The sequence below is a fragment of the Bos mutus genome, chromosome 11, assembly GCF_027580195.1.
Source record: "Bos mutus isolate GX-2022 chromosome 11, NWIPB_WYAK_1.1, whole genome shotgun sequence".
Taxonomy (NCBI): domain Eukaryota; kingdom Metazoa; phylum Chordata; class Mammalia; order Artiodactyla; family Bovidae; genus Bos; species Bos mutus.
In genome coordinates, this window is record NC_091627.1 from 60,418,323 (window position 1) to 60,442,851 (window position 24,529).

At 44.0% G+C, this 24,529-nt stretch overlaps 1 protein-coding gene and 1 pseudogene across 3 annotated transcripts in view; one reads left to right on the top strand and one right to left on the bottom strand.

Annotated features, from left to right (window-relative positions):
- Window positions 1–24,529, bottom strand: part of CHCHD5 (coiled-coil-helix-coiled-coil-helix domain containing 5) — a 66,784-nt gene that overhangs the window by 22,841 nt on the left and 19,414 nt on the right. Inside the window, exon 4 of one of the 3 annotated variants that reach the window (XM_070379489.1) lies at window positions 9,765–11,494. The exons of 1 other annotated variant lie outside the window; for it this stretch is intronic. In XM_070379489.1, the coding sequence (XP_070235590.1) occupies window positions 11,474–11,494 (21 nt within the window). In that variant the 3' untranslated portion in view covers window positions 9,765–11,473. Of the gene's footprint in view, window positions 1–9,764; window positions 11,495–16,255; window positions 16,292–24,529 lie in introns of those variants that run through there. One more of the 3 variants, XM_070379488.1, reaches the window with a different exon arrangement.
- LOC102286832 (large ribosomal subunit protein eL43-like) lies at window positions 2,736–3,660 on the top strand (annotated as a pseudogene).

Consider the following 24,529-nt stretch of genomic DNA (forward strand, 5'->3'; position numbering starts at 1 on the left):
GCTCATGATGGGAAAGCAGCCCTTTATGCTTCTAATCCTTATTTCTCCTTGGGATCTGAGGGATCAAGTTTGAAAAGCTCCTAGGCACTTCTCCATAGGACCTCGTTTCAAGGAGAAAAAAAAAAAAAACCTGAGTAAATAAAAGGGCCCAGCCATAGGGAGGCGGCTGGAGGAAGCGGAGGCCCACAGCTAGAGGTATTCATTGGAAAAAGCAGTGGGCGGAGAGGCTCCTGACTCTGAGGAGTCAGGCTGGCCCCAAGTCAGCTCCGAGGTTGTGACTCACCGCGAGGAAAAGGAGTGCCCTGTGCTCTGGGGGAGGCTGCCTGCTCCAAACAGGGGAGCGGTGGCCAAGGAAGGAAATGAAGCAATCCAGGATTGATGAGTAGCCTCGGGGCAACCCGAGCTGGGAGCCCAAGTTGTCCCCAACTGCTGCCACTCCATACGGTTACCCTGCGCCCCCAAGGGACAAACATCATGGAAGAGAGTGGATTTGCCTGGGAAAGGGAATAGGGCCCTGTTCTGGGCCAATAGTTCCACCTTTCTTTCCCCAAGCTGGGGAAGACCTGGCAGCCAGCATCCTGACACAGCCCAAAGCCATGCTTTATTTTACTTGTAATTAGAAAACCACTTTGGGACTTCCCTGGTGGTCCAGTGGTTAAGATTCTTCACTTCCAATGCAGGGGGCACAGTTTCAATTCCTTGTCTGGGAACTAAGATCCTATATGCCACATGGTGTCTCCAAAAATGATTAATAATAATAATTGTTTCTTTTTTTAAAGAAGAAAAATACTTGAATAGAGGTGACTTTGCACAAATCTGGGCTCTCCAGTTCACCATGGCCACCATCTCACCCTAAGTTGGCATCACAAACTGAGGCTCTACTCCCCACCTGCCTCTGAAATTATTTGAAATGTCAGCTCCTGGACAAGGAGCACCGCAAGTTCCTCCCACCTCTGGGGCTCTAGGAGTCTGTGTCCTGGAACAAAACGATTTTTCAACAGTGGCTAGAAACAGGGTGAGCAGGCTGCCCTGAGATGAGAAGGAAATGACCCTTCGCTCAGCAGGCTAGAGAAGAGGAGCCTGGCAAGGCACCAAGACTGAGCCTACACAAGGCAGAAGTGACACAGCTTAGAGAGAATTCAAAACAGCATCTCTGACACCTCCCGGTGCCTCCTGTCTCTCTACGGTATCGCTGCCAGCAAGTGGGCATCACGCCCAACCTGCAGTGGGCAGCGAGGGGGCGAGGTTCCCATCTGTCTGGTGTCCTAAAGCTGGTGGCTGGAACCATAGTGTCCAGGTTCCAGCCGCCCTCTGCTGGGCAAGTACAGAAGCTGCTTCCCAAAGAAAGAGGTGCCCCTCTCTCCTGGAGCCCCCTGAATCTGGGAGGTGGGAAAGGCATTCTGCTTTTCCACCACCTTCCCAGAAAAGCTGGAGAAAGTATCAGTGCCTCCTGAAAGATCTCTAGTAAAAGTCTCAAGTCACTTAAGTCCTTTGCCTTTAATCAGAATGACTTTTCATGACATAGGGTCTGACCCAAAGATATGCCCACTAAACATTAATGGAATAAATAACTAGCTCACCAGTTACCCACCATAGAAACTGCTTCTGAGGGACTTGCTTGGTGGTCCAGTGGCCAAGACTCCCAGCTTCCAATGCAGAGGGCATGGATTCGAACCCTGGTCAGGGAACTAGATCCCACGTGCTGCAACAAAGATCGAAGACCCCAAGTGCTGCAACTAAGGCCCAGTTCAGCCAAATAAGTAAATATATATTTTAAAAAATAAAAATAAGGAAACTTCTCCTGGCTTTGTCCAGGAGAACAGGTCCAGTGTACTGGGCATCTTTCTGAAATTCCTAATAGATAGGTCCTTCTACCTAGCTCTTCCAGTTTCAAGCTGCTTCTACTGGAGATCCAACCTGGCCTCCTTTCTTTGGGACCCCGGAGGCATCTTTCTGGGCTTCCCCGGTGGCTCAGTGGTAAAGAATCTGCCTGCCATGGGGGTCAAGAAGATCCCCTGGAGAAGGTAATGGCAACCCACTCCAGGATTCTGGCCTGGAGAATTCCATGGACAAATAAGCCTGGTTGGCCACAGTAGGGTCTCAAAGAGTCAGACAAGACTGATCAACTAAAACACTCACACCAGGCATGTCTCTTCTAATCCCCTCAACCCAGCTCTCCATTCCCAGCAGTACAAGTGAAAGTGAAGTCGCTCAGTCGTGTCTGACCCTTTGCAACCCCATGGACTGTAGCCTAACAGGCTCCTCCATCCATGGGATTTTCCAGGCAAGAATACTGGAGTAGGTTGCCATTTCCTTCTCCAGGAGATCTTCCCAACCCAGGGACTGAACCCGGGTCTCCCTCATCGTAAGCAGATGCTTTACCATCTGAGCCACCAGTCACGCTGGGTCTAGTTCACAGCTTCTTTCCTTTCTCGCTGTCTTTATTTTTATTTTTTTTCTCTCGCTCTCTTTAAATGTTTCCTCTGTCTCTGTTTTGGACACCAGGGTTCTTCATTTGGACATTGAGATAGTCTCTTCTGCCTGAAGCAGCCCCAGGCCTTTAACAAGGCCTCTTTTGTCCATTAATTATTAACTGTTGTTACTTGACACTTGTAAATAATGTAGGCCAGGAGAAAGGGCTGGAAAAGATCTCCGGGACCCCCTGGAGTGAGCCTGGAGAGGGCCAGGTTCCGAGAGGCCTGTGAAAGGGCTTCAGGTCCAGGCCACTTGGGAAGATGTTCGTCAAGCCTGTCTCAGGTGCTAACTAACCAAACCATACTTAAATGTGTGTGTGTTTCTTTTTTTTTTCCTATTATGCCTATTTCTCTTACAACTTATTTTTCCTAGTTAATAATAGGGATCTTTTTTTAAAGCTAGGTGACATCAGTTCAGTTCAGTCGTTCAGTCATATCCGACTCTTTGGGACCCCATGAATCGCAGCACGCCCGGCCTCCCTGTCCATCACCAACTCCTGGAGTTCACTGAGACTCACGTCCATCAAGTCAGTGATGCCATCCAGCCATCTCATCCTCTCTCGTCCCCTTCTCCTCTTGCCCCCAATCCCTCCCAGCATCAGAGTCTTTTCCAATGAGTCAACTCTTCGCATGAGGTGGCCGAAGTACTGGAGTTTCAGCTTTAGCATCATTCTTTCCAAAGAAATCCCAGGGCTGATCTCCTTCAGAATGGACTGGTTGGATCTCCTTGCAGTCCAAGGGACTCTCAAGAGTCTTCTCCAGCACCACATTTCAAAAGCATCAATTTTTTGCGCTAAAGCTAGGTGACATATGTGGTGTTAAAAAATAAACCGAGGCATATTAAGAACTTCAAGAAGTTATTTGAGCAAAAATCGATTTAGCTCTCTCTGGGCTCAGACCTAGGTTGTGGTGACATAGTGAAACGCACCAAGAAGGTCGGGACTGTGGGCAAACACAGGACCTCCCTCGGGAAAATGGTGAAGAAAACTGAAGTCAGCCAGCGTACCAAGTACACTTGCTCCTTCTGAGGCAAAACCAAGATGCAGAGACGAGTGGTGGGCATTTGGCTCTGTGGTTCCTGCATGAAAACGGTAGTGGGTGATGCTGGGGTACCATTTCTGGTGCCATTTCTGCTGTCACAGCAAAGTCTGCCATCAGAAAAGGGAAGGAATTGAAGGACAAGTAGAAGTGTCACCATTTCATAACACTGAAAGCCTATAGTAAATGGGTTAATTTATGTAACAAAAATTAAAAAAAAAATCTGTTCAAAGCTGGCAGTGCTCAGTCTCTCTGACAGAAAGGAGCCCCAAGGAACTGTACAAAATGAAAACCTTTTATAGGCAAAGAGGAACAGGAACAAGAAATTATACTGGGCAAAAAATAGCAGATTGTTTATTGTAAGGTAACTTTAGGGGATGGCAGGGGTCTCACAGGCAGATAACCTCACTAGTGCTAATCAGGTGATCCCTGATTGGCTGGGTTAAGATTCCACTGCTGGGAGAGCCAAAAGTGTAATTAAGGCTTAGTTTGGTGACATGGGGCTCAGCATAAGCAACTCCATCTTGGACCTGTCATCTTGTTTTTAATAACTGACAGGAAAAATTCAAAGGACTGAGGTGAGTCAGTAGAAAGCTGTGCTCTCCCCTACTCCTTTCCCCATGTCCCTTGCCCACAGAAAGACTGCCACTTTTGAAAGTAGTGCTGTGAACATCCAGACACATGGTTATTGCCAGTCAAAGCTTATTGAGCACCTGCTATGATCCAAGCACTGTTTACAAAAGTTCTATCCTAGTAAACCTGTATTCTGATGAGAGGTGAGGGGATCAGGCAACAAAAGAGATAAATCTGTCAAGTCCATGATGTGTTATATGTTGATAAAGTGAAAAATGAAAGTGTTAGTTGCTCAATCGTGTCTGACTCTGCGACCCCATGGACTCTAACCAGCCAGGCTCCTCTGTCCATGGAATTCTCAGGCAAGAATACTGGAACGGGTTGCCATGCCCTTCTCCAGGGGATCTTCTCAACCCAGAGATGGAACCTGGGTCTCCTGCATTGCAGGCAGATGCTTTACCATCTGAGCCACCAGGGAAGCCCTATATGTTGATAAGTGCAATAAAAATAACGTAACCAGGGTCTGAGAGCTGGTCCTGACTGCTCTTTCACTCTGCTATCCTGGCCACACCCTGAGAACCTGGGGCTGCGCTGGCCAAGTCACTCCTTCACTACATTCCTTGGCATTGGGGTGCTTGCCCTGCATGATCAAGTGGGGCTCTAGCAGGTCCTCAGGGGTCAGCTGGAGAACCTCCAAAGTAGCTGTTGGGATTGGGATTGCTCATCTTCATTTATCCTTGATCAGAGTTTATGAATATTTTTTTCATATTTATTTATTTATTTGGCTGAGTTTCATCTTAATTGTGGCACGAAGGTTCTCCATTGTGGTGCGCAGGCACACAGGCTTAGCTGCCCATGTGGGCATGAGGCATGTGGGATCTTAGTTCCCCAACCAGGAATTGACCTGTGACCCCTGTATTGGAAGGCAGATTCTTAACCACTGGACTACAGGGAACTCCCTATGAATGTTTTTCTGTCTTTAATTAAATGTTATTAGAATTCTCTACATCAGTAGTTCTCAAAGTGGTCTCCAGACTGGCAGCATCAGGACCAGCATCATGTGGGAACTTGTCAGAAATGCAAATTCTTAAGTTCCCTCCCCCAGTCCCACTGGATCTTAGACTCTAGGGCTGTAGTCCCTAAATTTGTTTTAACTAGCCATAAGGTCTGCTCTGGGATTCCCTGGTGACTCAGATGGTAAAGAATTTGCCTGCAGTGCAGGAGACCTGGATTGGATCCCTGGGTCAGGAAGAACCCCTGGAGGAGGAAATGGCAACTCACTCTAGTATTCTTGCCTGGAATTCCTTGGACAGAGGAGCCCAGCAGGCTACAGTCCATGGAGTCCCAAAGAATCAGACACTACTGAGCGATTAATACATACACACACATCTGCTCTACAGAAATACTTTACTAATTCACATTCCTAACAATTATGGTCATAAGCACACATTTTTTAGAGTTACGCATCTTAAAAAAATGTTTTCCAGATGAAATCCTAGACTAGGGATAGAGCTTATATGTTAACAAGTAAAAGTTAAGTCTACTTTAAATGGAGTATGACCTATAAAAACTGAACCACTAAAGGTAGAAGTAGAGACTTCCCTGGCAGTCCACTGGTTAAGAATCCGCCTTCCAGTGCAGGAGACGTGGGTTTGATCCCTGGTCAGAAAGCTAAGATTCCACACGTGTGTGCATGCTCAGTCACTCAGTCGTGTCTGACTCTTTGCAACCCCATGGCCTGTAGACTGCCAGCCTCCTCTATCCATGGGATTTTCCTGACAAGAACCTTGCAGTGGGTTGCCATTTCCTACTCCAAAAGATTCTCGACCAAGGGACTGAACCAATGTCTTGTATCTTCTGAGTCTCCTGCACTGGCAGGCGGATTCTTTTACCTCTGAGCGATCTGGAAAGCCCTAAAATTCCACATGCCTCACAGCTAAAAACCCAGAACATAAACAACAGAAGTAACATTGTAACAGATTCAATAAAGACTTTACAAATGGTCCATGTCAAAAACATCTTTAAAAAAATAAAAATAGGATAAGTAAAATACAAATCTTATAGCTCAATTATTTGAAAATGAGGATCAATTCAGGCAATTCCTGAGGACTTAAATGTACCCAATCTGTCATGTGTTTGTGTTAGTCACTCAGTTGTGTCCGACTTTGTGACCCCATGGACTGTAGCCCTCCCCTAAAAATGGGATTCTCCAGGCAAGAATACTGGACTGGGTTGCCATTTCCTTCTCTAGGGGATCTTCTCAACCCAGGGATCAAACCTGGGTCTCCCGAATTGCAGCCAGATTCTTTACCATCTGAGCCACGAGGGAAGCCAACTGGATGGGTGACCTAGTCCTAAATCCCGTGTAATCAAAAAGCAACAAAAGTTGGAAATAAATGAAGAATAACTAAAAACTGATGATGTGGGTTGTTAAAATACAGATAAATAGTAATATATGTTTTTATTCCTCTCTGTATGTGTGCTAAGTTGCTTCAGTCATGTCCAGCTCTTTGCAAACCCATGGACTGTAGCCCACCAGGCTCCTCTGTCCATGGGATTCTCCAGGCAAGAATACTGGAGTGAGTTGCCATTCCCTTCTCCAGGGGATCTTCCCAACCCAGGGTCAAACCTGAGTCTCTTAGGGGACCTTCCAGACCCAGGGATCAAACTCGCATCTCTAAGGTCTCCTGCCTGAGCAGGTGGGTTCTTTACCACTAGCACCACCCAGGAAGCCCTTTCCAAAAAGAAGAAGTGAATGGTAGTAATAGTCATTAGGCTATATTCCAGGCAATGTGGAAAGCACATAGTATGCAATTTTATAATAGCAACACAAACAAGAAACTATCAGAAGAACACTTTGGGCTTTAATTTACAGATGAGCAAACAGGCTTGGGAAGCTTCAGGATCTTGCCGGGTACATGCCTAGCAGATGAGAGGAGCTGGAATTGGATTTTTTAATCTCAGTCTGTGCTCATTTTACTGAAAGCCACATTTGTAGATACTAGTGCTTATCTGAGCCTAATCCCTGGAGGACTAGGAGTCTCTGGAGAGAGAGAGAGAGGCTTTGGGAGGTCAGGAGGGAGATAAGTCTTGGCCAGAGTCCATCCATCTCACAGAGTGTCAAGTGTGTCTAGTGGGATCCTAGACACACCTTATGGCTGTTTTGCCAGCCTTGCATCCTTTGCAAGAGGAATAAGGTATATGTTGGGAGGAATGGCCAAATGGAGTCCTGGAAAGGGCCTCCCACAGCCAAGACATTAACCTAAAAGTAACTGTGTACCACTGGGGATATTATGGAGATTAGTTCCAAAAAGATTTGAAAGATGCGGGTCTAGGGATTTCTACAACATCTGCATTCACCTTACCTGTCTGGTCAGCGTTACAGGCCAGCAGTGTTGGAGAATGAGGGTAAGTCAACACAGACACCCTCTATGGGCTCTGCCTACCCTGCCCAGAGCACCTCTGCAAGGAGAGGGGGCACCCACACTCAAGGGGAGGAGGTTATACAGGGAAGGCGAGTACAGCAGCAGGTGGGACTCAGAGCCACTTGGAATTCTGCCCACCACCCCTCCTCCTGTGTGGAGCATGGCTGCAGCTCTAAGCTGTGTACCAGGCAGCATCCACATTACTGCATTGGGCCCCTTTTGTTTAGCTGTCACCCTGCACAAGGACCACAGCGATCTGGGACCTCTGACTTTCACACTTCACTTTCTATGTGAGTAATAAATGGCCTAACCTGAAAATGGGCTCATTTTTTCTTTTTTTTTAAATTATTTCTTTTTTTTGACTGCACTGGGTCTTCCTTGCAGTGCACAGGCTTCTCATTGTGGTGGCTTTTTGCGGAGCACAGGCTCTAAGGCATACAGGCTTCAGTAGTTGTGGTGCATGGGCTTAGTTGTTCCACAGCGCATGGGATCGTCCCAGATCAGGGATCAACCCCAGGTCTCCTGCATTGGCAGGCAGATTCTTCACTGGACAACCAGCGAAGTCCTTTTAAAATGCTTATCAGAGTATAATGGATTTTCAGTGTTGTGTTAGTTTCAGGTGTACAGCAAAGTGAGTCAGTTATGTTTTTGTTCAGTCACTGTCATGTCAGACTCTTTGCGACCCTATAGGCTGAAGCATGCCAGGCTTCCCTGTCGTTTATTATGTCCTGGAGTTTGCTCAAACTCATGTCCACTAAGTCAGTGATGCCATCCAACCATCTCATCCTCTGTCGCCCCCTTCTCCTCCTGCACTTACATACATATATCCACTCTTTTTAAGATTCTCTTTCCATATGGGTCATTACAGAGTGTTAAGTAGAGTTCCCTGTGGTATACAATAGGTCCTTATTAGTGACTCCTTCCTTCTTTACCAGCCAGGCCTTGCCTGTGCCTAATACTTTACAGCTGTTTAGGGATCACTCGCTACTTGACAGAAAGATACTGGGTCTGCTGAGGGGAGGAAGGAATTGTCTATCAAAGGAACTGCAGGACATGGCCCAAGTGTGCCCAGCAGGAGCTAGGGGACAGACCTGGGACTATATTCTCCTCATGCTGCACTGGGTGAGATGAAACATAAAGTTGGGTAAAGAACACGCTGCTGATTTGGGAGCCCTGCCGTATGGTATAGGACTTACACCCTGGCGAGGAGCTGGAGACGGTGCTGATGCTCTATTTCCCTGGTTCATGGAAGCTCAGAAAAGCCATGGCCTCCACTAAGTGAAGTAGAACTGCCAGAACCACCATGGCAAAGAGCGGGTGAAGAGGTCAAAGGCTCAGCGAAGTGGGCATACTGGAACAGATATATCACTAAGGACAGAAAACCCACAGGAGGACCTGGAGAGCATTCTAAATACCTAAGCAGTAAGGATGCACTGGTGAAAAGGGCCAGCAGCATCAGTGAGAAAATCAGCTACGGCTGTCCTCACTAGACCAGGGCTGGTGGGGGAGGCAGAATTGTGTTCCTCTACTAATGGGGTTGATGGGGTCTCTGGGAATCTGTGTTCACTTCCTGTACCCTCTCTCCTCCTGAAGTATGGACTGGACGAAAGACCTTGACAGCAATGAGAGGGATTAATTCTGCAAGCTTTTCAGCCTCTCTCTGTAGATTCTGCTCTCTCTCATGCCCTGGGGCCTGACTGCACACCACAGATATTTGCATTTATAATATAAAACTTCCTTCCCAGACTTTCTAAACAGGAAACTTGTTCCAGCTTAAAATAAAGCTGGGACCTCCCTGTCTTCCTACCTGTGGGCCCTTAAGCTTCCTTCCCCCTACTTCCAAGATGCCTTGACCCTTAGCTTCTGAGGCTAAGCCTGTGCCTCCCACATGTAACCTGCCCTGTGGCATTAATCTAAGTCCAGCAGACATAGGCAGATGCTACAGAGTTGCCCAATTTCCTCTAAAAGAACATTTTAACTTTTATTCCTGGAGATAGCTTCTTGCTCATTTTCAGGCCTGAGTAATCTTTCAGGCAATTGGGTTACAAGTTATCCTGAGCAGGAAAGTCTCCTGTTACTTAACAACCTGAAGTCTCGTCTTACCGTATATTCTCTTTCTCCATCATTTGTGCACAAATATTTCCATCACCAGTTGATTAAGCATGCCCATACAAGGACTGACTGTATTCATTGTACCACACCACTTTATATAAGGTACTTGAGCACCCCCAGAAGCTCTAGGAACCTGCCCTCTATGGGTATTGTGCTGTAAAGGTTGTGTCCCCAACAGAACTTCAGGCAATTCTAACGAATGTACTTTACATATTTATTATTTTTTGGCCACACCACATGTGGGATCATAGTTCCCCAACCAGGGATCAAACCCTAACCCTTGCATTGGAAGTGAGGAGTCTTAACCACTGGACCACAAGGGAAGTCCCTAAAGAATGTACTTTAGATAGAAGGGAAGCAATCCACAAAAAAGATCAGAAATACAGGAAAGAATAAAGAACACTGATGCTGTAAAACAAGAAAACCATCTGCTGGGCATAAAACAGCAAAATGAACAGGTAAACAGGGGAGGAACCGAGGTTCATGTATTCAAATATCCTTGTGTGGTTTGAAGGCTATAAAGCTATTTATTTTAGATTTTACCAAGTTAATCATGAATGTCAAAATACCTGGGGTAAAAATTATTAGGCTAAAATATATAAATCTCATACTTGTAAAAATTTAAAAAGGAATTAGAAAAAATATTTAATCGATCCCAAAGGAGCCAATGTGTGTTAGTAGCTCAGTTCAGTTCAGTTCAGTTGCTCAGTTGTGTCCGACTCCTTGTGACCCCATGGACTGCAGCACGCCAGGCTTCCCTGTCCATCACCAACTCCCAGAGCTTGCTCAAACTCATGTCCATCAAATCGGTGATGCCATCCAAACATCTCATCCTCTGTTGTCCCTTTCTCCTTCTGCCTTCAATCTTGCCCAGCATCAGGGTCTTTTCTATTGAGTCAGTTCTTCGCATCAGGTGGCCAAAGTACTGGAGTTTCAGCTTCAGCATCAGTCCCTCCAACGAATATTCAGGACTGATTTCGTTTAGGATTCACTGCTTTGATCTCCTTGCATTCCAAGGGACTCTTAAGAGTCTTCTCCAACACCACAGTTCAAAAGCATCAATTCTTCGGCACTCACATCCATACATGACTACTGAAAAAACCATAGCTTTGACTAGAAGGATCTTTGTTGGCAAAGTAATGTCTCTGCTTTTTCATATGCTATCTAGGTTGGTCATAGCTTTTCTTCCAAGGAGCAAGCTTCTTTTAATTTCATGGCTGCAGTCACCATCTGCACTGATTTTTGATTCCAAAAAATAAAGTCTGTCACTGTTTCCATTGTTTCCCCATCTATTTGCCATGAAGTGATGGGATTGGATGCCATGATCTTAGTTTTCTGAATGTTGAGTTTTAAGCCAACTTTTTCACTCTCCTCTTTCACTTTCAACATGAGGCTCTTTAGTTCTTCTTCAGTTTCTGCGATAAGGGGGGTGTCATCTGCCTATCTGAGGTTATTGATATTTCTCCCGGCAATCTTAATTCCAGTTTGTGCTTCATTCAGCCTGGCATTTTGCATGATGTACTCTGCATACTGGTTAAATAAGCAGGGTGACAATATACAGACTTGACATATTCCCTTCCTGATTTGGAACCAGTCTGTTGTTCCATGTCCAGTTCTCACTGTTGCTTCTTGACCTGCATACAGATTTCTCAAGAGGCAGGTCAGGTGTCTGGTATTCCCATCTCTTTAAGAATTATAGCTCAGTCATGTTCAACTCTTTGTGACCCCATGGACTATAGCCCACCAGGCTTCTCTGTCCATGGGATTTTTCAGGCAAGAACACTGGGTGAGTTGTCATTTCCTTCTCCAGAGGATCTTACCAATCCATGGATCAAATCTGGGTCTCCTGCACTACAGGCAGATTCTTACCATCTGAGCCACCAGAGAGGAATAAAAACAGAAAAGAAGGCAAATATAAAGCACAAAATAAAATGGATAAAATAATCTAAAGGGATGATAATCTCTTTAGAGATTATAAATAATCTTTAGAGATAATAAAATAAAGAGCTGATTATCATATAAATTTAAAAGGAGTATATAAAATACAAATAACTGAACATTTTCACTTAAAAAAAAAACAAAGATTGGGAATGTCCTGGAGATTCAGTGGTTAGGACTCAGAGCTCCCACTGCAGGGGCCAAAGGTTCCATCTCTAGTCCAGGAACTAAGATCCCACATGCCCCACGTGGCATGGCCAAAAGAAAAAAAACATTAACAAAGTAAAGGAATACAACAGGGTATATGGACAAACTAAGGGAAAGAAAGCAGATGTAGCCATGTTATGATCAGGCAAAATAGAATTTAAGGCAAAAAGCATTACCAGAGAGAAGAAGGATCACTCCATTATGATAAAAGGTTTATTACACCAGGAACATAAAACTAGTACAGAAGTATAGACTTATGTGAGCCTAACTAAGTAGCTTCAAAGTACTGTATGTAAATAAAAAATGAACAGAACTACCAGGAGAAATTCACAGAGCTAGCACCCATGAAATATTTTACACATTACCTTCTGCAATATTTAGATCAAGACGTTACTATATTAACTAAACTCTGCAGCCAGGAAGTTTAACTTTGAAGCAGAACAACTGTTGTGGAATACACATTATTTTGAATCTCACATGTAACTTTTATGAAAAAAGATCTCATGGAGCTAATTTCCTCAAATCTTAAAAGATTGATGTCACTCTTTGACTGTAATCCATTTAAATTAGAAAGTATTAACCGAAAGAAAATTAGAAGAATACTATATTTGGAAATTCATGAGATAAATTCTAAATAACTGATATGTCAAAGAAGAAACTATTGTGGAAATCACTTAGTATGCAGAAATAATGACAATATACTACCATACCACAAACACTATTTTTAAAATTAATTAATTTACTCATTTGGACATGCTGAGTCTTAGTTAAGGCACGCGGGATCTTTAGTTGCAGTATGTGGGATCTAGTTCCCTGACCAGGGATTGAACCTGGGCCCTCTGCATTGGGAGCGAGGAGTTGTAGCCACTGGACCACCAGGGAAGTCTCCACAAACACTCCTTAGATATTCATAGTCTTAAATGCTCCTGTTACAGAAAAATAAAAGCTGCAAATTAGAGATTCATGTAAATATCCTACTTAGTGGGAAAGGAAAGCTTAGTTGCTCAGTTGTGTCTGACTCTTTGCAATCCCATGGACTGTAGCCTGCAAGGCTCCTGTGTCCATGGGATTTCCCAGGCAAGAATACTGGAAAAATATCTGATGTAAGAAGTTGCAAAAAAGACAAAAGAAACCCAAAAGAGTCGAAACCTTACTTCATCCCCTGGAACAAGCATTCATTTTCTGTAAACCAGGCCCTTGGTTCCAGTAGAGCCTCAGGTTGACAACCTGCTTATTATGAGTTGTGGTGAGAAAAGGCACTCTTGATTCTTCCCCTTGATTCCAGAACCTGCATATTCTGGTCATTGATACAATGCATAGGCTGCATCCCTGGAGAAAGAAGAATGTCTTAACTCTAAATGTTGTTCCTAAAATGGCACCAGGGCTGAGGTTTTAATGGGTCATCCAAATATTTACCTGGTTGGCTGCTTTTGGGAGGTCTGATATATGGTAGAACTAGTGAATCCCATTATTATAATTAGTACCCATTGTTATGTCTCATTCACACTCAAGGATAATCAAGCCTTCCATGACCCCTCACAGTGGTGCTGGTAGAGACATTCATTGCAGGCAGTGAACTACAACCAGGTGTGCAGTAGGCATAAACTTTAGTAAGAATGGGTGGGGGACTTCCTTGGTGGTCTAGTGGCTAAGACTCTTCCCCCACAGTGCAGGGGAACCAGATTCAATCTCTGGTCAGGGAACTAGATTCCACAGCCCTCAACAAAGAGTTTCCATGACGAAACAAAGATGGCAGTTCTCACATGCTGCAACCAAGACCCAACACAGCCAAATAAATAAATGAACTGTTGTCGTTGTTTAGTAGCTAAGTCATGTCCAACTGTATGTGACCCCATGGACTGTAGTCCGTCAGGCTCCTCTGTCCATGGGATTTCCCAAGCAAAAACACTGGAGTGGGTTGCCATTTCCTTCTCCAGGTGATCTCTCTGACTCAGGGATCAAACCCATGTCTCCTGTAATAGCAGGTGGATTCTGTGCCACTCAGCCACCTGTGGCCCAAATAAATAAATAATAAATAAAAAGAATGGGGGGGGGATGAGGGGATGGGGACGGGAGGGAAGCCCAAGAGGGAGGGTATATATGCATATTATAGCTGACTCACTTTGTTGTACAGCAGAATTAACACAACATTGTAAAGCAATTATATCCCAACTAAAAAAAAAAAATTAATCACTGTCATGTCCAGAACAGATTAGATGTAATCAATCTGCCACCAAGAGACTGGCTGCTTTCCTCCCAGGGATGGCACCACATGGCACAGCTGGTGACACGGTAAATGTTGTTTGATCACTCTTGGACAGAAGGAGTCCATCCTGTTTCTCCAGCTGTCAGCCAGACAAACAATGGGGTTACGAAAGACAGAGGCTAGCTGATATTCACCTGTTATGTCACCCTGTTCACATGGCTGCTGAGTGTATCTTCTGAGGCGGATGCTTTTGGTGGGCCCTGACTTGAAACACAAAGATACACACATCCTGTGCTCATGCACACAGGTTCATACCCCTTTGTCTCTAATCTTCCCGTCTTACTTTTTCTAGGTCCCTGACCTCCTAGCCAAACTACTCACCACACCTCAGGAGTTCATACACATACCTACTTCAGGCCTCTTCTCTCAAAATACAAATTGTACGTGGACAAAAACTGCTATTCCAGGGGGAAAAAAATTGTATTTGGTTAAAATGTCCCTTTGCGGATGAATGTATTTCTGAAGATGAAATGGAGACACAGATGTAGAGAAGGAATTTGTGGACACAGTGGGAGAAGAGGTGGGTAGGATGAGTGGAGAAAGTACTATTGACATATATATACCCCATAGTGTGTAAAATAGATAACTAGTGTGAAGCTGATATATAACACAGGGATCCCAGCTCTGCTATGACCTAGAGAAGTGGGATGTGGGGAATGGAGGAAGGCTCAAGAGAAGGGGATGTATATATTACTATGATTGATTTGAGTTGTTATATGGCAGAAATCAACACATTGTAAACCAGTTGTCCTCCAATTAAAAAAAAATCCCTTTGTCTCCAATGTTGTATATTCTTAGAATAAAATACTACTTAAAAGAAAACCATCTGCCATTCCAGTAAACTATGAATGTTGCCTGCCATAGAGCCATCAGCTACTGCACGTGTTCCCTAAGGAGAATTCTTCAGGATGGAGAAAAATAGATATTGTTCCTAGACAATTAAGATGCATATCAAAAGAATAATTTCAATGAGCCTGGATTATTGCTTCTCATGTATAGAAAAACACTAAAATTATTAACCTGAGATGTTTGGGTTTTCTTCTGATTAGCAGTAGTCTTTTGATGTTCAACTACATGGGTTTTGTTCTTCTCCAGCAAAAATTCCTATATATACTGTCTCCTCCTTTACCTCTTTGGAACAGTGCCTAAGAATCTGAGAGGCTGTCTCCCATATACTGCAGTCCTCAGTAAGGTCCCCAGATAAAACATAACTTTAAGCAACTATGTATGCTTGATCACTCAGTCCTGTCCAACTCTTTGTAACCCTTTGGACTGTAGCCTGCCACTCCCCTCTGTACATGGGATTTCCCAGGCAAGAATACTGGAGTGGGTTGCCCTTTCCTTCTCCAGGAAATCTTCCCAACCCAGGGATCGAACCTGGGTCTCCTGCATTGCAAGCAGATTCTTTACCCGCTGAGCCATTGGGGAAGTTCCAGAAATCAACCCTGAATATTTATTGGAAGGACTGGTGCTGAAGCTGAAACTCCAATACTCTGGGCACCTGATGCGAAGAGCCGACTCACTGGAAAATACCCTGATGCTGGGAAAGATTGAGGGCAAGAGGAGAAGAGGATGACAGAGGATAAGATGGTTGGATGGCATCACCAACTCGATGGACATGAGTTTGAGCAAACTCTGGGAGATGTTGAAGGACAGGGAGGCCTAGCATGCTGTATTCCATGGGATTGCAAACAATTGGATACGACTGAGCGACTGAACAACAAGGGGGTCTCCAACCCACATACACACATTGACAACTGTTCCAGATCCCTAGAGGTCCGTGCTGCAAACCTCCTACTGGCCCTTCCTGACTCCACATGGTATCTTTACCTATCATGGACACCTGGGCACCACAGGTGCTGCTGCTACGTTCAGTGGCCAAGGGGCAGGCAATGTGCCTTGTGCTTTGGATCCACGAGAAATCTCCTCTTCCTCTGGACATTGTTTGAACTAGAAAGTAAATGAATCAGTGCTGTTTTGTCTCAGAGTTCCCCCAAATACTATTTCTTTCTTTTTTAATACTATCTGCATCTTCCATAGTGATGGAGGTACTTAAGGTATAGCATTTGTTCCAAACCAGTGGGTTCATAAAAATTTCACCAATATAGCAAACACTTTGAATTTGGGGGAAAGTTTTTTTTTTCCCCTGCTAGCTGGTATCTGGGCATCCAGAATACTTACCGTATTTGGTTCAACAAAATTCAGTTAGTACCATGTGCCATAGAATATCAAGATGATTAAGATCCCTGTGGATTATGCTGTAATAGAAAGCAGGAGAGTTAACACAGCACCGGGGCAGGACAGTCAATGTATTCTGCTGGCCTTGCCACCTATAAGAAGCCTCTGTATTCCCTTTTCTGTGGTGGACAGTTTCTCTAGAAAACAGTCACAGGCCTGTTTACGAAAAAACTAAAGGAATATTGTACTTTTTTGCAGTGGCCTCACCAGCTCCTTCCTCACAGGGAACTGGAATGCCTGTCTGTCAGTCTAAAAACTGACTCATCTAGAAACCGGGTAAAAACTTGTAATTTTCCATTGAAGTGAAAGGCACCAGGCTTTTGCTTCCCAGCTCTCCATGTTTTCTGGTTACACAACCAAACAATATTCAGATGCCATCATATCTCTTCCCCAAAGACATTATGGATCATTAGCCATTGCCCTAGGTCTCTGTCTATCAAGACACCCTGGTTGCCACTGCAAGACTGCTGCCCGTTCCAGTAATTATGTCCACCCTGCCTCTGATGGTTAAGTGCTCCCACTTGCCTCTGCTATTTCAGAATCTCGTGATTTCCAGTAACACCAGGGAGTCCAGTTTGCTGTTACCGTGTCTTACTGTCATCCTAGCCTATGGAGGACCCCACCAGTGAATTTTTCACTGCCACAAGTGCACTTTGTATCACATAAGGATTAAAGGGCCATGATGTTTGCAATTTATTCTCAAATTGTTCTGGAAAAAAAATGTTAAGAATATACATAGAGAACAAACAATAAGGCAAGGGAGGTAAAATCTTAGCAATAAGAAAATCTGAGTCTGTTTTTTTGTTTAGTCACTCAGTTGTGTCTCACTCTTGAGACCCCATGGATTGTAGCCCACCAGGCTTCTCTTCCCATGGGATTTCCCAGGCAAGAATACTGGAGTGGGTTGCCATTTCCTTTTCCAGGGGATCTTCCTAATCTAGGGATTGAACCCAAGTCTCCTGCCTGGCAGGCAGATTCTTTACCACTGAGCCACCTAGGAAGCCCATTGAGTAAGGGTATATGGGTGTTTTTTATATGGCTCTTTGATCACCTTTCCCATTTTTTCCGTGGTAATTGAGATACTCATGCTTTCTTCCTCTTATGTCAGATTTGATCCTTAAATGTTCAGCAGGAAATTTTTGTAATAGAGTGGCACACAATACTTTCCAGGCAATTTCTGGCTACATTTCCTTTCTAATTTTTAATGCATCTCCTTTAACCTTTTACTTTCTTTTTCTTTGATCAGGCTTCTGAAGAAACAACTTGGGACTAAGCCTTCTAAGCCTTTTATTGCTTGTTTTTATTTCCTGTTTCATTAACATTAGAGTTTAATTTTACTAATCCCCTCTTTTGTGTGTGTATGTGTGTGGGTTTACCTCAAGACCTCAGACTTGGACCAAACAAAATCTTTTTCCCTTTATACTCTCATCATTATTTTTTGAATGGCCTGCTTTATTTATTTTTTGAAATAATACAGGGACTTCCTTCGCTGTCCACTGGTAAAAACTCTGCACTTTCAAAGCAGGGGGTGTGAATTTGATCCTTGGTAGGGGAACTAAGGTCACACATGTTGTGAGACATGGCCAAAAAATAAAATATAATAGAACAAACAGTTGCACAGTCTATGTCCAACTTAAGAACTGGAAAAAATAAGCTATATTTCTATGACTTTGAACAATTAGAGTGTTATCGATTTGATTGTATTTTAAATCACTAAATTGCATCTCAGATTTTCTTTTTTTAAGTCCATCTTTTGGGACTGTATATGAAAACAAGAGGATGACAACATGGCCTGAATGACTGTTATCAAGAAGTTCTTCTCCAAAACTTTATTTTCTTTCTCCAAAGCTTTTTACACTTTCAGTTCAGTTGCTCAGTTGTGTCCGACTCTTTGCGACCCCATGAACCGCATCACGCCAGGCCTCCCTGTCCATTACCAACTCCCAGAGTCCACCGAAACTCATGTCCATTGAGTCAGATATGCCATCCAACCATCTCATCCTCTGTCGTCCCCTTCTCCTCCTGCCATCAATCTTGCCCAGCATCAGGGTCTTTTCAAATGAGTCTGCTCTTCGCATCAGGGGGCCAAAATACTGGAGTTTCAGCTTCAACATGAGTCCTTCCAATGAACACCCAGGACTGATCTCCTTTAGGATGGACTGGTTGGATCTCCTTGCAGTCCAAGGGACTCTCAAGAGTCTTCTCCAACACCACAGTTCAAAAGCATCAATTTTTTGGCGCTCAGCTTTCTTTATAGTCCTACTCTCACATCCATACATGACCACTGGAAAAACCATAGCTTTGACCAAATGGACCTTTGTCAGCAAAGTAATGTCTCTGCTTTTCGATATGCTGTCTAGGTTGGACATAATTTTCCTTCCAAGGAGTAAGTGTCTTTTAATTTCATGGCTGCAATCACCATCTGCAGTGATTTTGGAGCCCCCCAAAAATCAGGTCAGCCACTATTTCCACTGTTTTCCCATCTATTTGCCATGAAGTGATGGGACCAGATGCCATGATCTTAGTTTTCTGAATGTTGAGCTTTAAGCCAACATTTTCACTCTCCTCTTTCACTTTCATCTAGAGGCTCTTTAGTTCTTCTTCTCTTTCTGCCATAAGGGTGGTGTCATCTGCATATCTGAGGTTATTGATATTTCTCCCGGCAGTCTTGATTCCAGTTTGTGCTTCATCCAGCCCAGCGTTTCTCATGATGTACTCTGCATAGAAGTTAAATAAGCAGGGTGACAATATACAGCCTTGACATACTCCTTTTCCTATTTGGAACCAGTCTGTTGTTCCATGTCCAGTTCTAACTGTTGCTTCCTGACCTGCATACAAGTTTCTCAAGAGGCAGGTCAGGTGGTCTGGTATTCCCATCTCTTTCAGAAATTTCCAGTTTGTTGCAATCCACACAGTCAAAGGCTTTGGCATAGTCAATAAAGCAGACATAGATGTTTTTCTGGAACTCTCTTGCTTTTTCCATGATCTAGCAGATGTTGGCAATTTGATCTCTGGTTCCTCTGCCTTTTCTAAAACCAGCTTAAACATCTGGAAGTTTGCTGTTCACATATTGCTGAAGCCTGGCTTGGAGAATTTTGAGCATTACTTTACTAGTATGTGAGATGACTGCAATTGTGAGGTAATTTGAGCATTCTTTGGCATTCCCTTTCTTTGGGATTGGAATGAAAACTGACCTTTTCCAGTCTTGTGGCCACTGCTGAATTTTCCAAATTTGTTGACATATTGAATGCAATACTTTCATAGCATCATCTTTTAGGATTTGAAATAGCTCAACTGGAATTCCATCACCTCCACTAGCTTTGTTCGTAGTAATGCTTCCTAAGGTCTGCTGCTAAGTCACTTCAGTCGTATCCAACTCTGTGCGACCCCAGAGACGGCAGCCCACTAGGCTCCCCCGTCCCTGGGATTCTCCAGGCAAGAACACTGGAGTGGGTTGCCATTTCCTTCTCCAATGCATGAAAGTGAAAAGTGAAAGTCAAGTCGCTCAGTCGTGTCTGACTCTTAGTGACCCCATGGACTGCAGCCCACCAGGCTCCTCCGTCCATGGGATTTTCCAGGCAAGAGTACTGGAGTGGGGTGCCATTGCCTTCCTAAGGCCTACTTGACTTCAAATTCCAGGATGTCTGGCTCTAGGTGAGTCATCACACCATCGTGATTATCTGGGTCATGAAGATCTTTTTTGTATAGTTCTTCTGTGTATTCTTGCCACCTCTTCTTAATATCTTCTGCTTCTGTTAGGTCCATACCATTTCTGTCCTTTATTGAACCCATCTTTGCATGAAATGTTCCCTTGGTATCTTTAATTTTCTTGACGAGATCTCTAGTCTTTCCCATTCTGTTGTTTTCCTCTATTTCTTTGCACCTATCACCGAAGAAGGCTTTATTATCTCTCCTTGCTATTCTTTGGAACTCTGCATTCAAATGGGTATATCTTTCCTTTTCTCCTTTGCTTTTGGCTTCTCTTCTTTTCACAGCTATTTGTAAGGCCTCCCCAGACAGCCATTTTGCTTTTTTGCATTTCTTTTTCTTGGGGATGGTCTTGATCTCTGTCTCCTGTACAATGTCACGAACCTCCATCCATAGTTCATCAGGCACTCTGTCTATCAGATCTAATCCCTTGATCTATTTGTCACTTCCACTGTATAATCATAAGGGATTTGATTTAGGTCATACCTGAATGGTCTAGTGGTTATCCCCACTTTCTTCAATTTAAGTCTGAATTTGGCAATAAGGAACTCATGATCTGAGCCACAGTCTGCTCCTGGTATATATAGAGCTTCTCCATCTTTGGCTGCAAAGAATATAATCAGTCTGATTTCTGTGTTGGCCATCTGGTGATGTCCATGTGTAGAGTCTTTTACACTTTACATGTTTATTAATTTTCCTCAATTTTTTTATTTTGGAAAACTTCAAACCTATAAATGTTGCAAAAATAATACAATATACCCTTTACTTTGATTTATTGTTAGCCTTTTTATACATGATTTCTCTATAGATAGCTAGATATGTTTGTGTGTGTGTGAGTCACTCAGTCATGTCTGACTCTTTGCAATTCCTTGGACTGTAGCCCGCCAGGCTTCTCTGTCCATGGGATTCTCCCAGCAAGAAAACTGGAGTGGGCTGCCATTTCCTTCTCCAGGGGATTTTCACAACCCAGGGATCAAACTCAGATCTCCTGCATTGCAGACAGGTTCTTTACTGTCCAAGGTACCAGGGAAGCCCCTTGATTACATATAATATGAACATATACATGTATATATGTGAATGGTAAATATAGCATATATGTATACACCTATATTTATAGGTATACAGATATATACACTGACATTTTTTTCTGAATTATTTGAGAATAAGTTACATTTCTTATTGGAATTCATGCCAAGGCACTTCAATGTTTTTCTCCTAAAGAATTCTTATATATTATATATCATAATTCTCATATATTAAGCAACTTTTTTTTTTTGCCAAGCCATGTGTCATGTGGAATCCTAGTTCCCTGACAAGAGATGGAACCCACACCCTTGGCAGTGAGAGCTTGGAGTCCTAACCACTGGACTACAGGGAAATTCCCTATTATTCTCATATATTAACTCAGTATCATCATCGTCCAAATCATTTAACATTTATTATCTAATATACAGGTGTCTCAGTGGTAGAGAATCTGCTTGCCAGTGCAGGAGATGGAGTCCTGGGTTCTATTCCTGAGTCAGGAAGATCCCCTGGATGGAGGAAATGGCAACCCACTCCAATATTCTTGCCTGGGAAATCCCATGGACAGAGAAGCCTGGTGGGCTACAGTCCAAAGAGTCACAAAGAGTCGGACAAGACTGATCGACTGAGCATGCTCACATGCCAATATTGTAATGGCTTGGAGATAATCCAGCAATGTGTCTTTTGCACCAGTCCCTGAACTTTTTCTGTCTTTCATGACACTGGCATTTTTGAAGAGTCTGAAATGTTTGTTTTGCAGATGCTCCATGTAGATTTGTCTGAGGTTCCCTCTTTCAAGCGGGGTCATGAATGAGAGGCTTATGGTACTGCTGTGGAAACATACAGTTGTGGAACCTGAACTCTGAGGAGTGTAGGGACAGAGCAGACTCTCTAAGAGACTCTGGGCTTAGCTTAAGTATGAATGATGAGATGAAATTAACTAAACACACTACACTGGCCATTGGGAGCAAGATCACTCCACACCCAGGTACAATGATATGGCCTCTAGAAAGAGCAAGGGGGCAGAAGGAAATGACAGGTTGGGGAAGATGATGCTTTTAGTTCTAGATGGCGAATATTCCCTTTGAAAAATCTGAAGAGAAGTCTATATAGTCCGGGACTTCCCTAGTGGCACAGTGGATGAGAATCCACCTACCAATGCAGGGGACACGGGTTTGGTCCCTGGTCTGGGAAGATTCCACATGCTGTGGAGCAAGTAAGCCCATGCGCCACAACTACTGAGCCTGTGCTCTAAGGCCCACGAGCCGCAACTACTGAGCTTGCGTACCTAGAACCTGTGCGTCACAACAAGGGGAGCCACTGCAATGACATGCCCAACCACTGAAACAGAGTAGCCCCAGCTCGCCGAAACTAAAGAAAGCCCGTGTGCAACATCAAAGGTCCAGTAACAGTGAAAAATAAATTAACTAAAAAAAAAATTCAGGTAGTCGGAGGAAGCCTGTGGCAGAGATTCGGGCTCAAGGAAACCATCTGTGACCTAATGAATTGTTTGAAATTCTCTATAACAAATTACATCCTTGCAGAGAGTACAGGATAGCAGAGGCCTGGTTTAAGCCTTGAAGAATATCACCAGGGGTGGGAGCAGGTGAAGGGATGGCCAGAGAGGCAGGAAGAGGCCTGCAGAAGTAAAGAAAGACATGGGAATACAAATTTCAGGGAATGAGGAGCAAGGTTAAAGGTTAACTCTGACACTTGTTAAAATGGTTAAAAAAAAAAAAAAAAAAAGACTTTCCTTGGGACTATTGCAACAGGAGTATTGCAAAAGGGAAGAGAGATCTGACTCAACTCTGAACACACCAGGACAAGGGGGATTTATAGCCAAAAGGCAGCTTGAAGGGCTCAGTGGATATAAAATGACTGAGAGGAGACTTCAAAGGATTCTTGTTAAACTGACAGCAGAATTCTTGCTGTTAAAGCAGGTGAAGGACATACATATCAAAGGTGGGGGATGAGGAAGTTGATCACTTCTCAAAAGTCAGGGCTCAGTGCAGTGCTCAGTTACACCTGACTGTGACCCTACAGATTGTAGCCCACCAGGCTCCTTTGTCCATGGGATTTAACAGGCGAGAATACTGCAGTGGGTTACCATTCTCTTCTCCAGGGGATTGAACCTGAATCTCTTGAGTCTCCTGGGCAGGCAGATTCTTTACCACTAGCACCAACTGAGGGAATTCTCCCTAAATTAATTCAGAGGATTCTTTGCTAAGACTAGGCAGTGCAGGTTGGACATAGGATGGCAGCCAAGGTTAAGATTTAGTCAAGAGAAGGCCTGGGAGAAACTGACTTAAGTTTTGTTTTGTTTTGCCATTTGCATGGATGGACCTAGAAATTACCATACTGAAGACTCACAGACAGAGCAGACTTGTGTTTGCAAAGGGAGGGGAGAGAAAGGGGAGGGTTAGACTGGGAGTTTGGGGTTAAGTAAGTAAGTAAATATGGAGAAGGCAATGGCACCCCACTCCAATACTCTTGCCTGGAAAATCCCACGGATGGAGGGGCCTCAAAAGTCAGGCACGACTAAGCGACTTCACTTTCACTTTTCACTTTTCACTTTCATGCACTGGAGAAGGAAATGGCAACCCACTCCAGTGTTCTTGCCTGGAGAATCCCAGGGATGACGGAGCCTGGTGGGCTGCCATCTATGGGGTTGCACAGAGTCGGACATGACTGAAGCAACTTAGCAGCAGCAGCAGCAGCAGCAGCAGCAAGTAAGTAAGAAAGTGTTAGTCACTCAGTCGTACCCGACTCTTTGTGACCCCATGGACTGCAGCCCACCAGGCTCCTCTGTCCATGAGATTTTCCAGGAAAGGATACTGGAGTGGGTTGCCATTTCCTTCTCCAGGGGATCTTCCCAACCCAGGGATTGAAGCCGGGTCTCCTGTACTGCAGGCAGATTCTTTACCGACTGAGCTACAAGGGAAGCCCTGTTTGGGGCTAACAGATGCAAACTGAAACTGACTCAAATTTGATCGAGAGAGTGTCAGAAGGCAACCAGTCACAAGTGACCAAGACGAGGACTGAAAGGTACTTACTGCATGTGGGGGTCACTGTGGCCTAAGCCAGAGCTGTAAAGAGTGTAGGGATATTTTTCAAATGGTTATATGTATATACATACTGAAAATACTTAAATAGGTTATTTTTTATATCCATATAAAGAAACATTATGTAGCCATAAAAAGAATAAGAAACTTATTTAGATACTTGGGTTTCCCTGGTGGCTCAGACAGTAAAGAATCTGCCTGCAAAGTGGGAGACCCAGGTTTGATCCCTGGGTTGAGAAGATCCCCTGGAGAAGGAAATGGCAACCCACTCCAGTATTCTTGGCTGGAAAATCCCATGGACAGAGGAGCCTAGCGGGCTACAGTCCATGAGGTCTCAAGGAGTCAGACACAACAGAACACACACAGACACATTTAGATACTTACAATGGAATGATTACCAAGTTAAATTTTTAGGTGGAAAAGATGTAGAGATTAACATACTAAGTGAGGTAAATCAGACAGAGA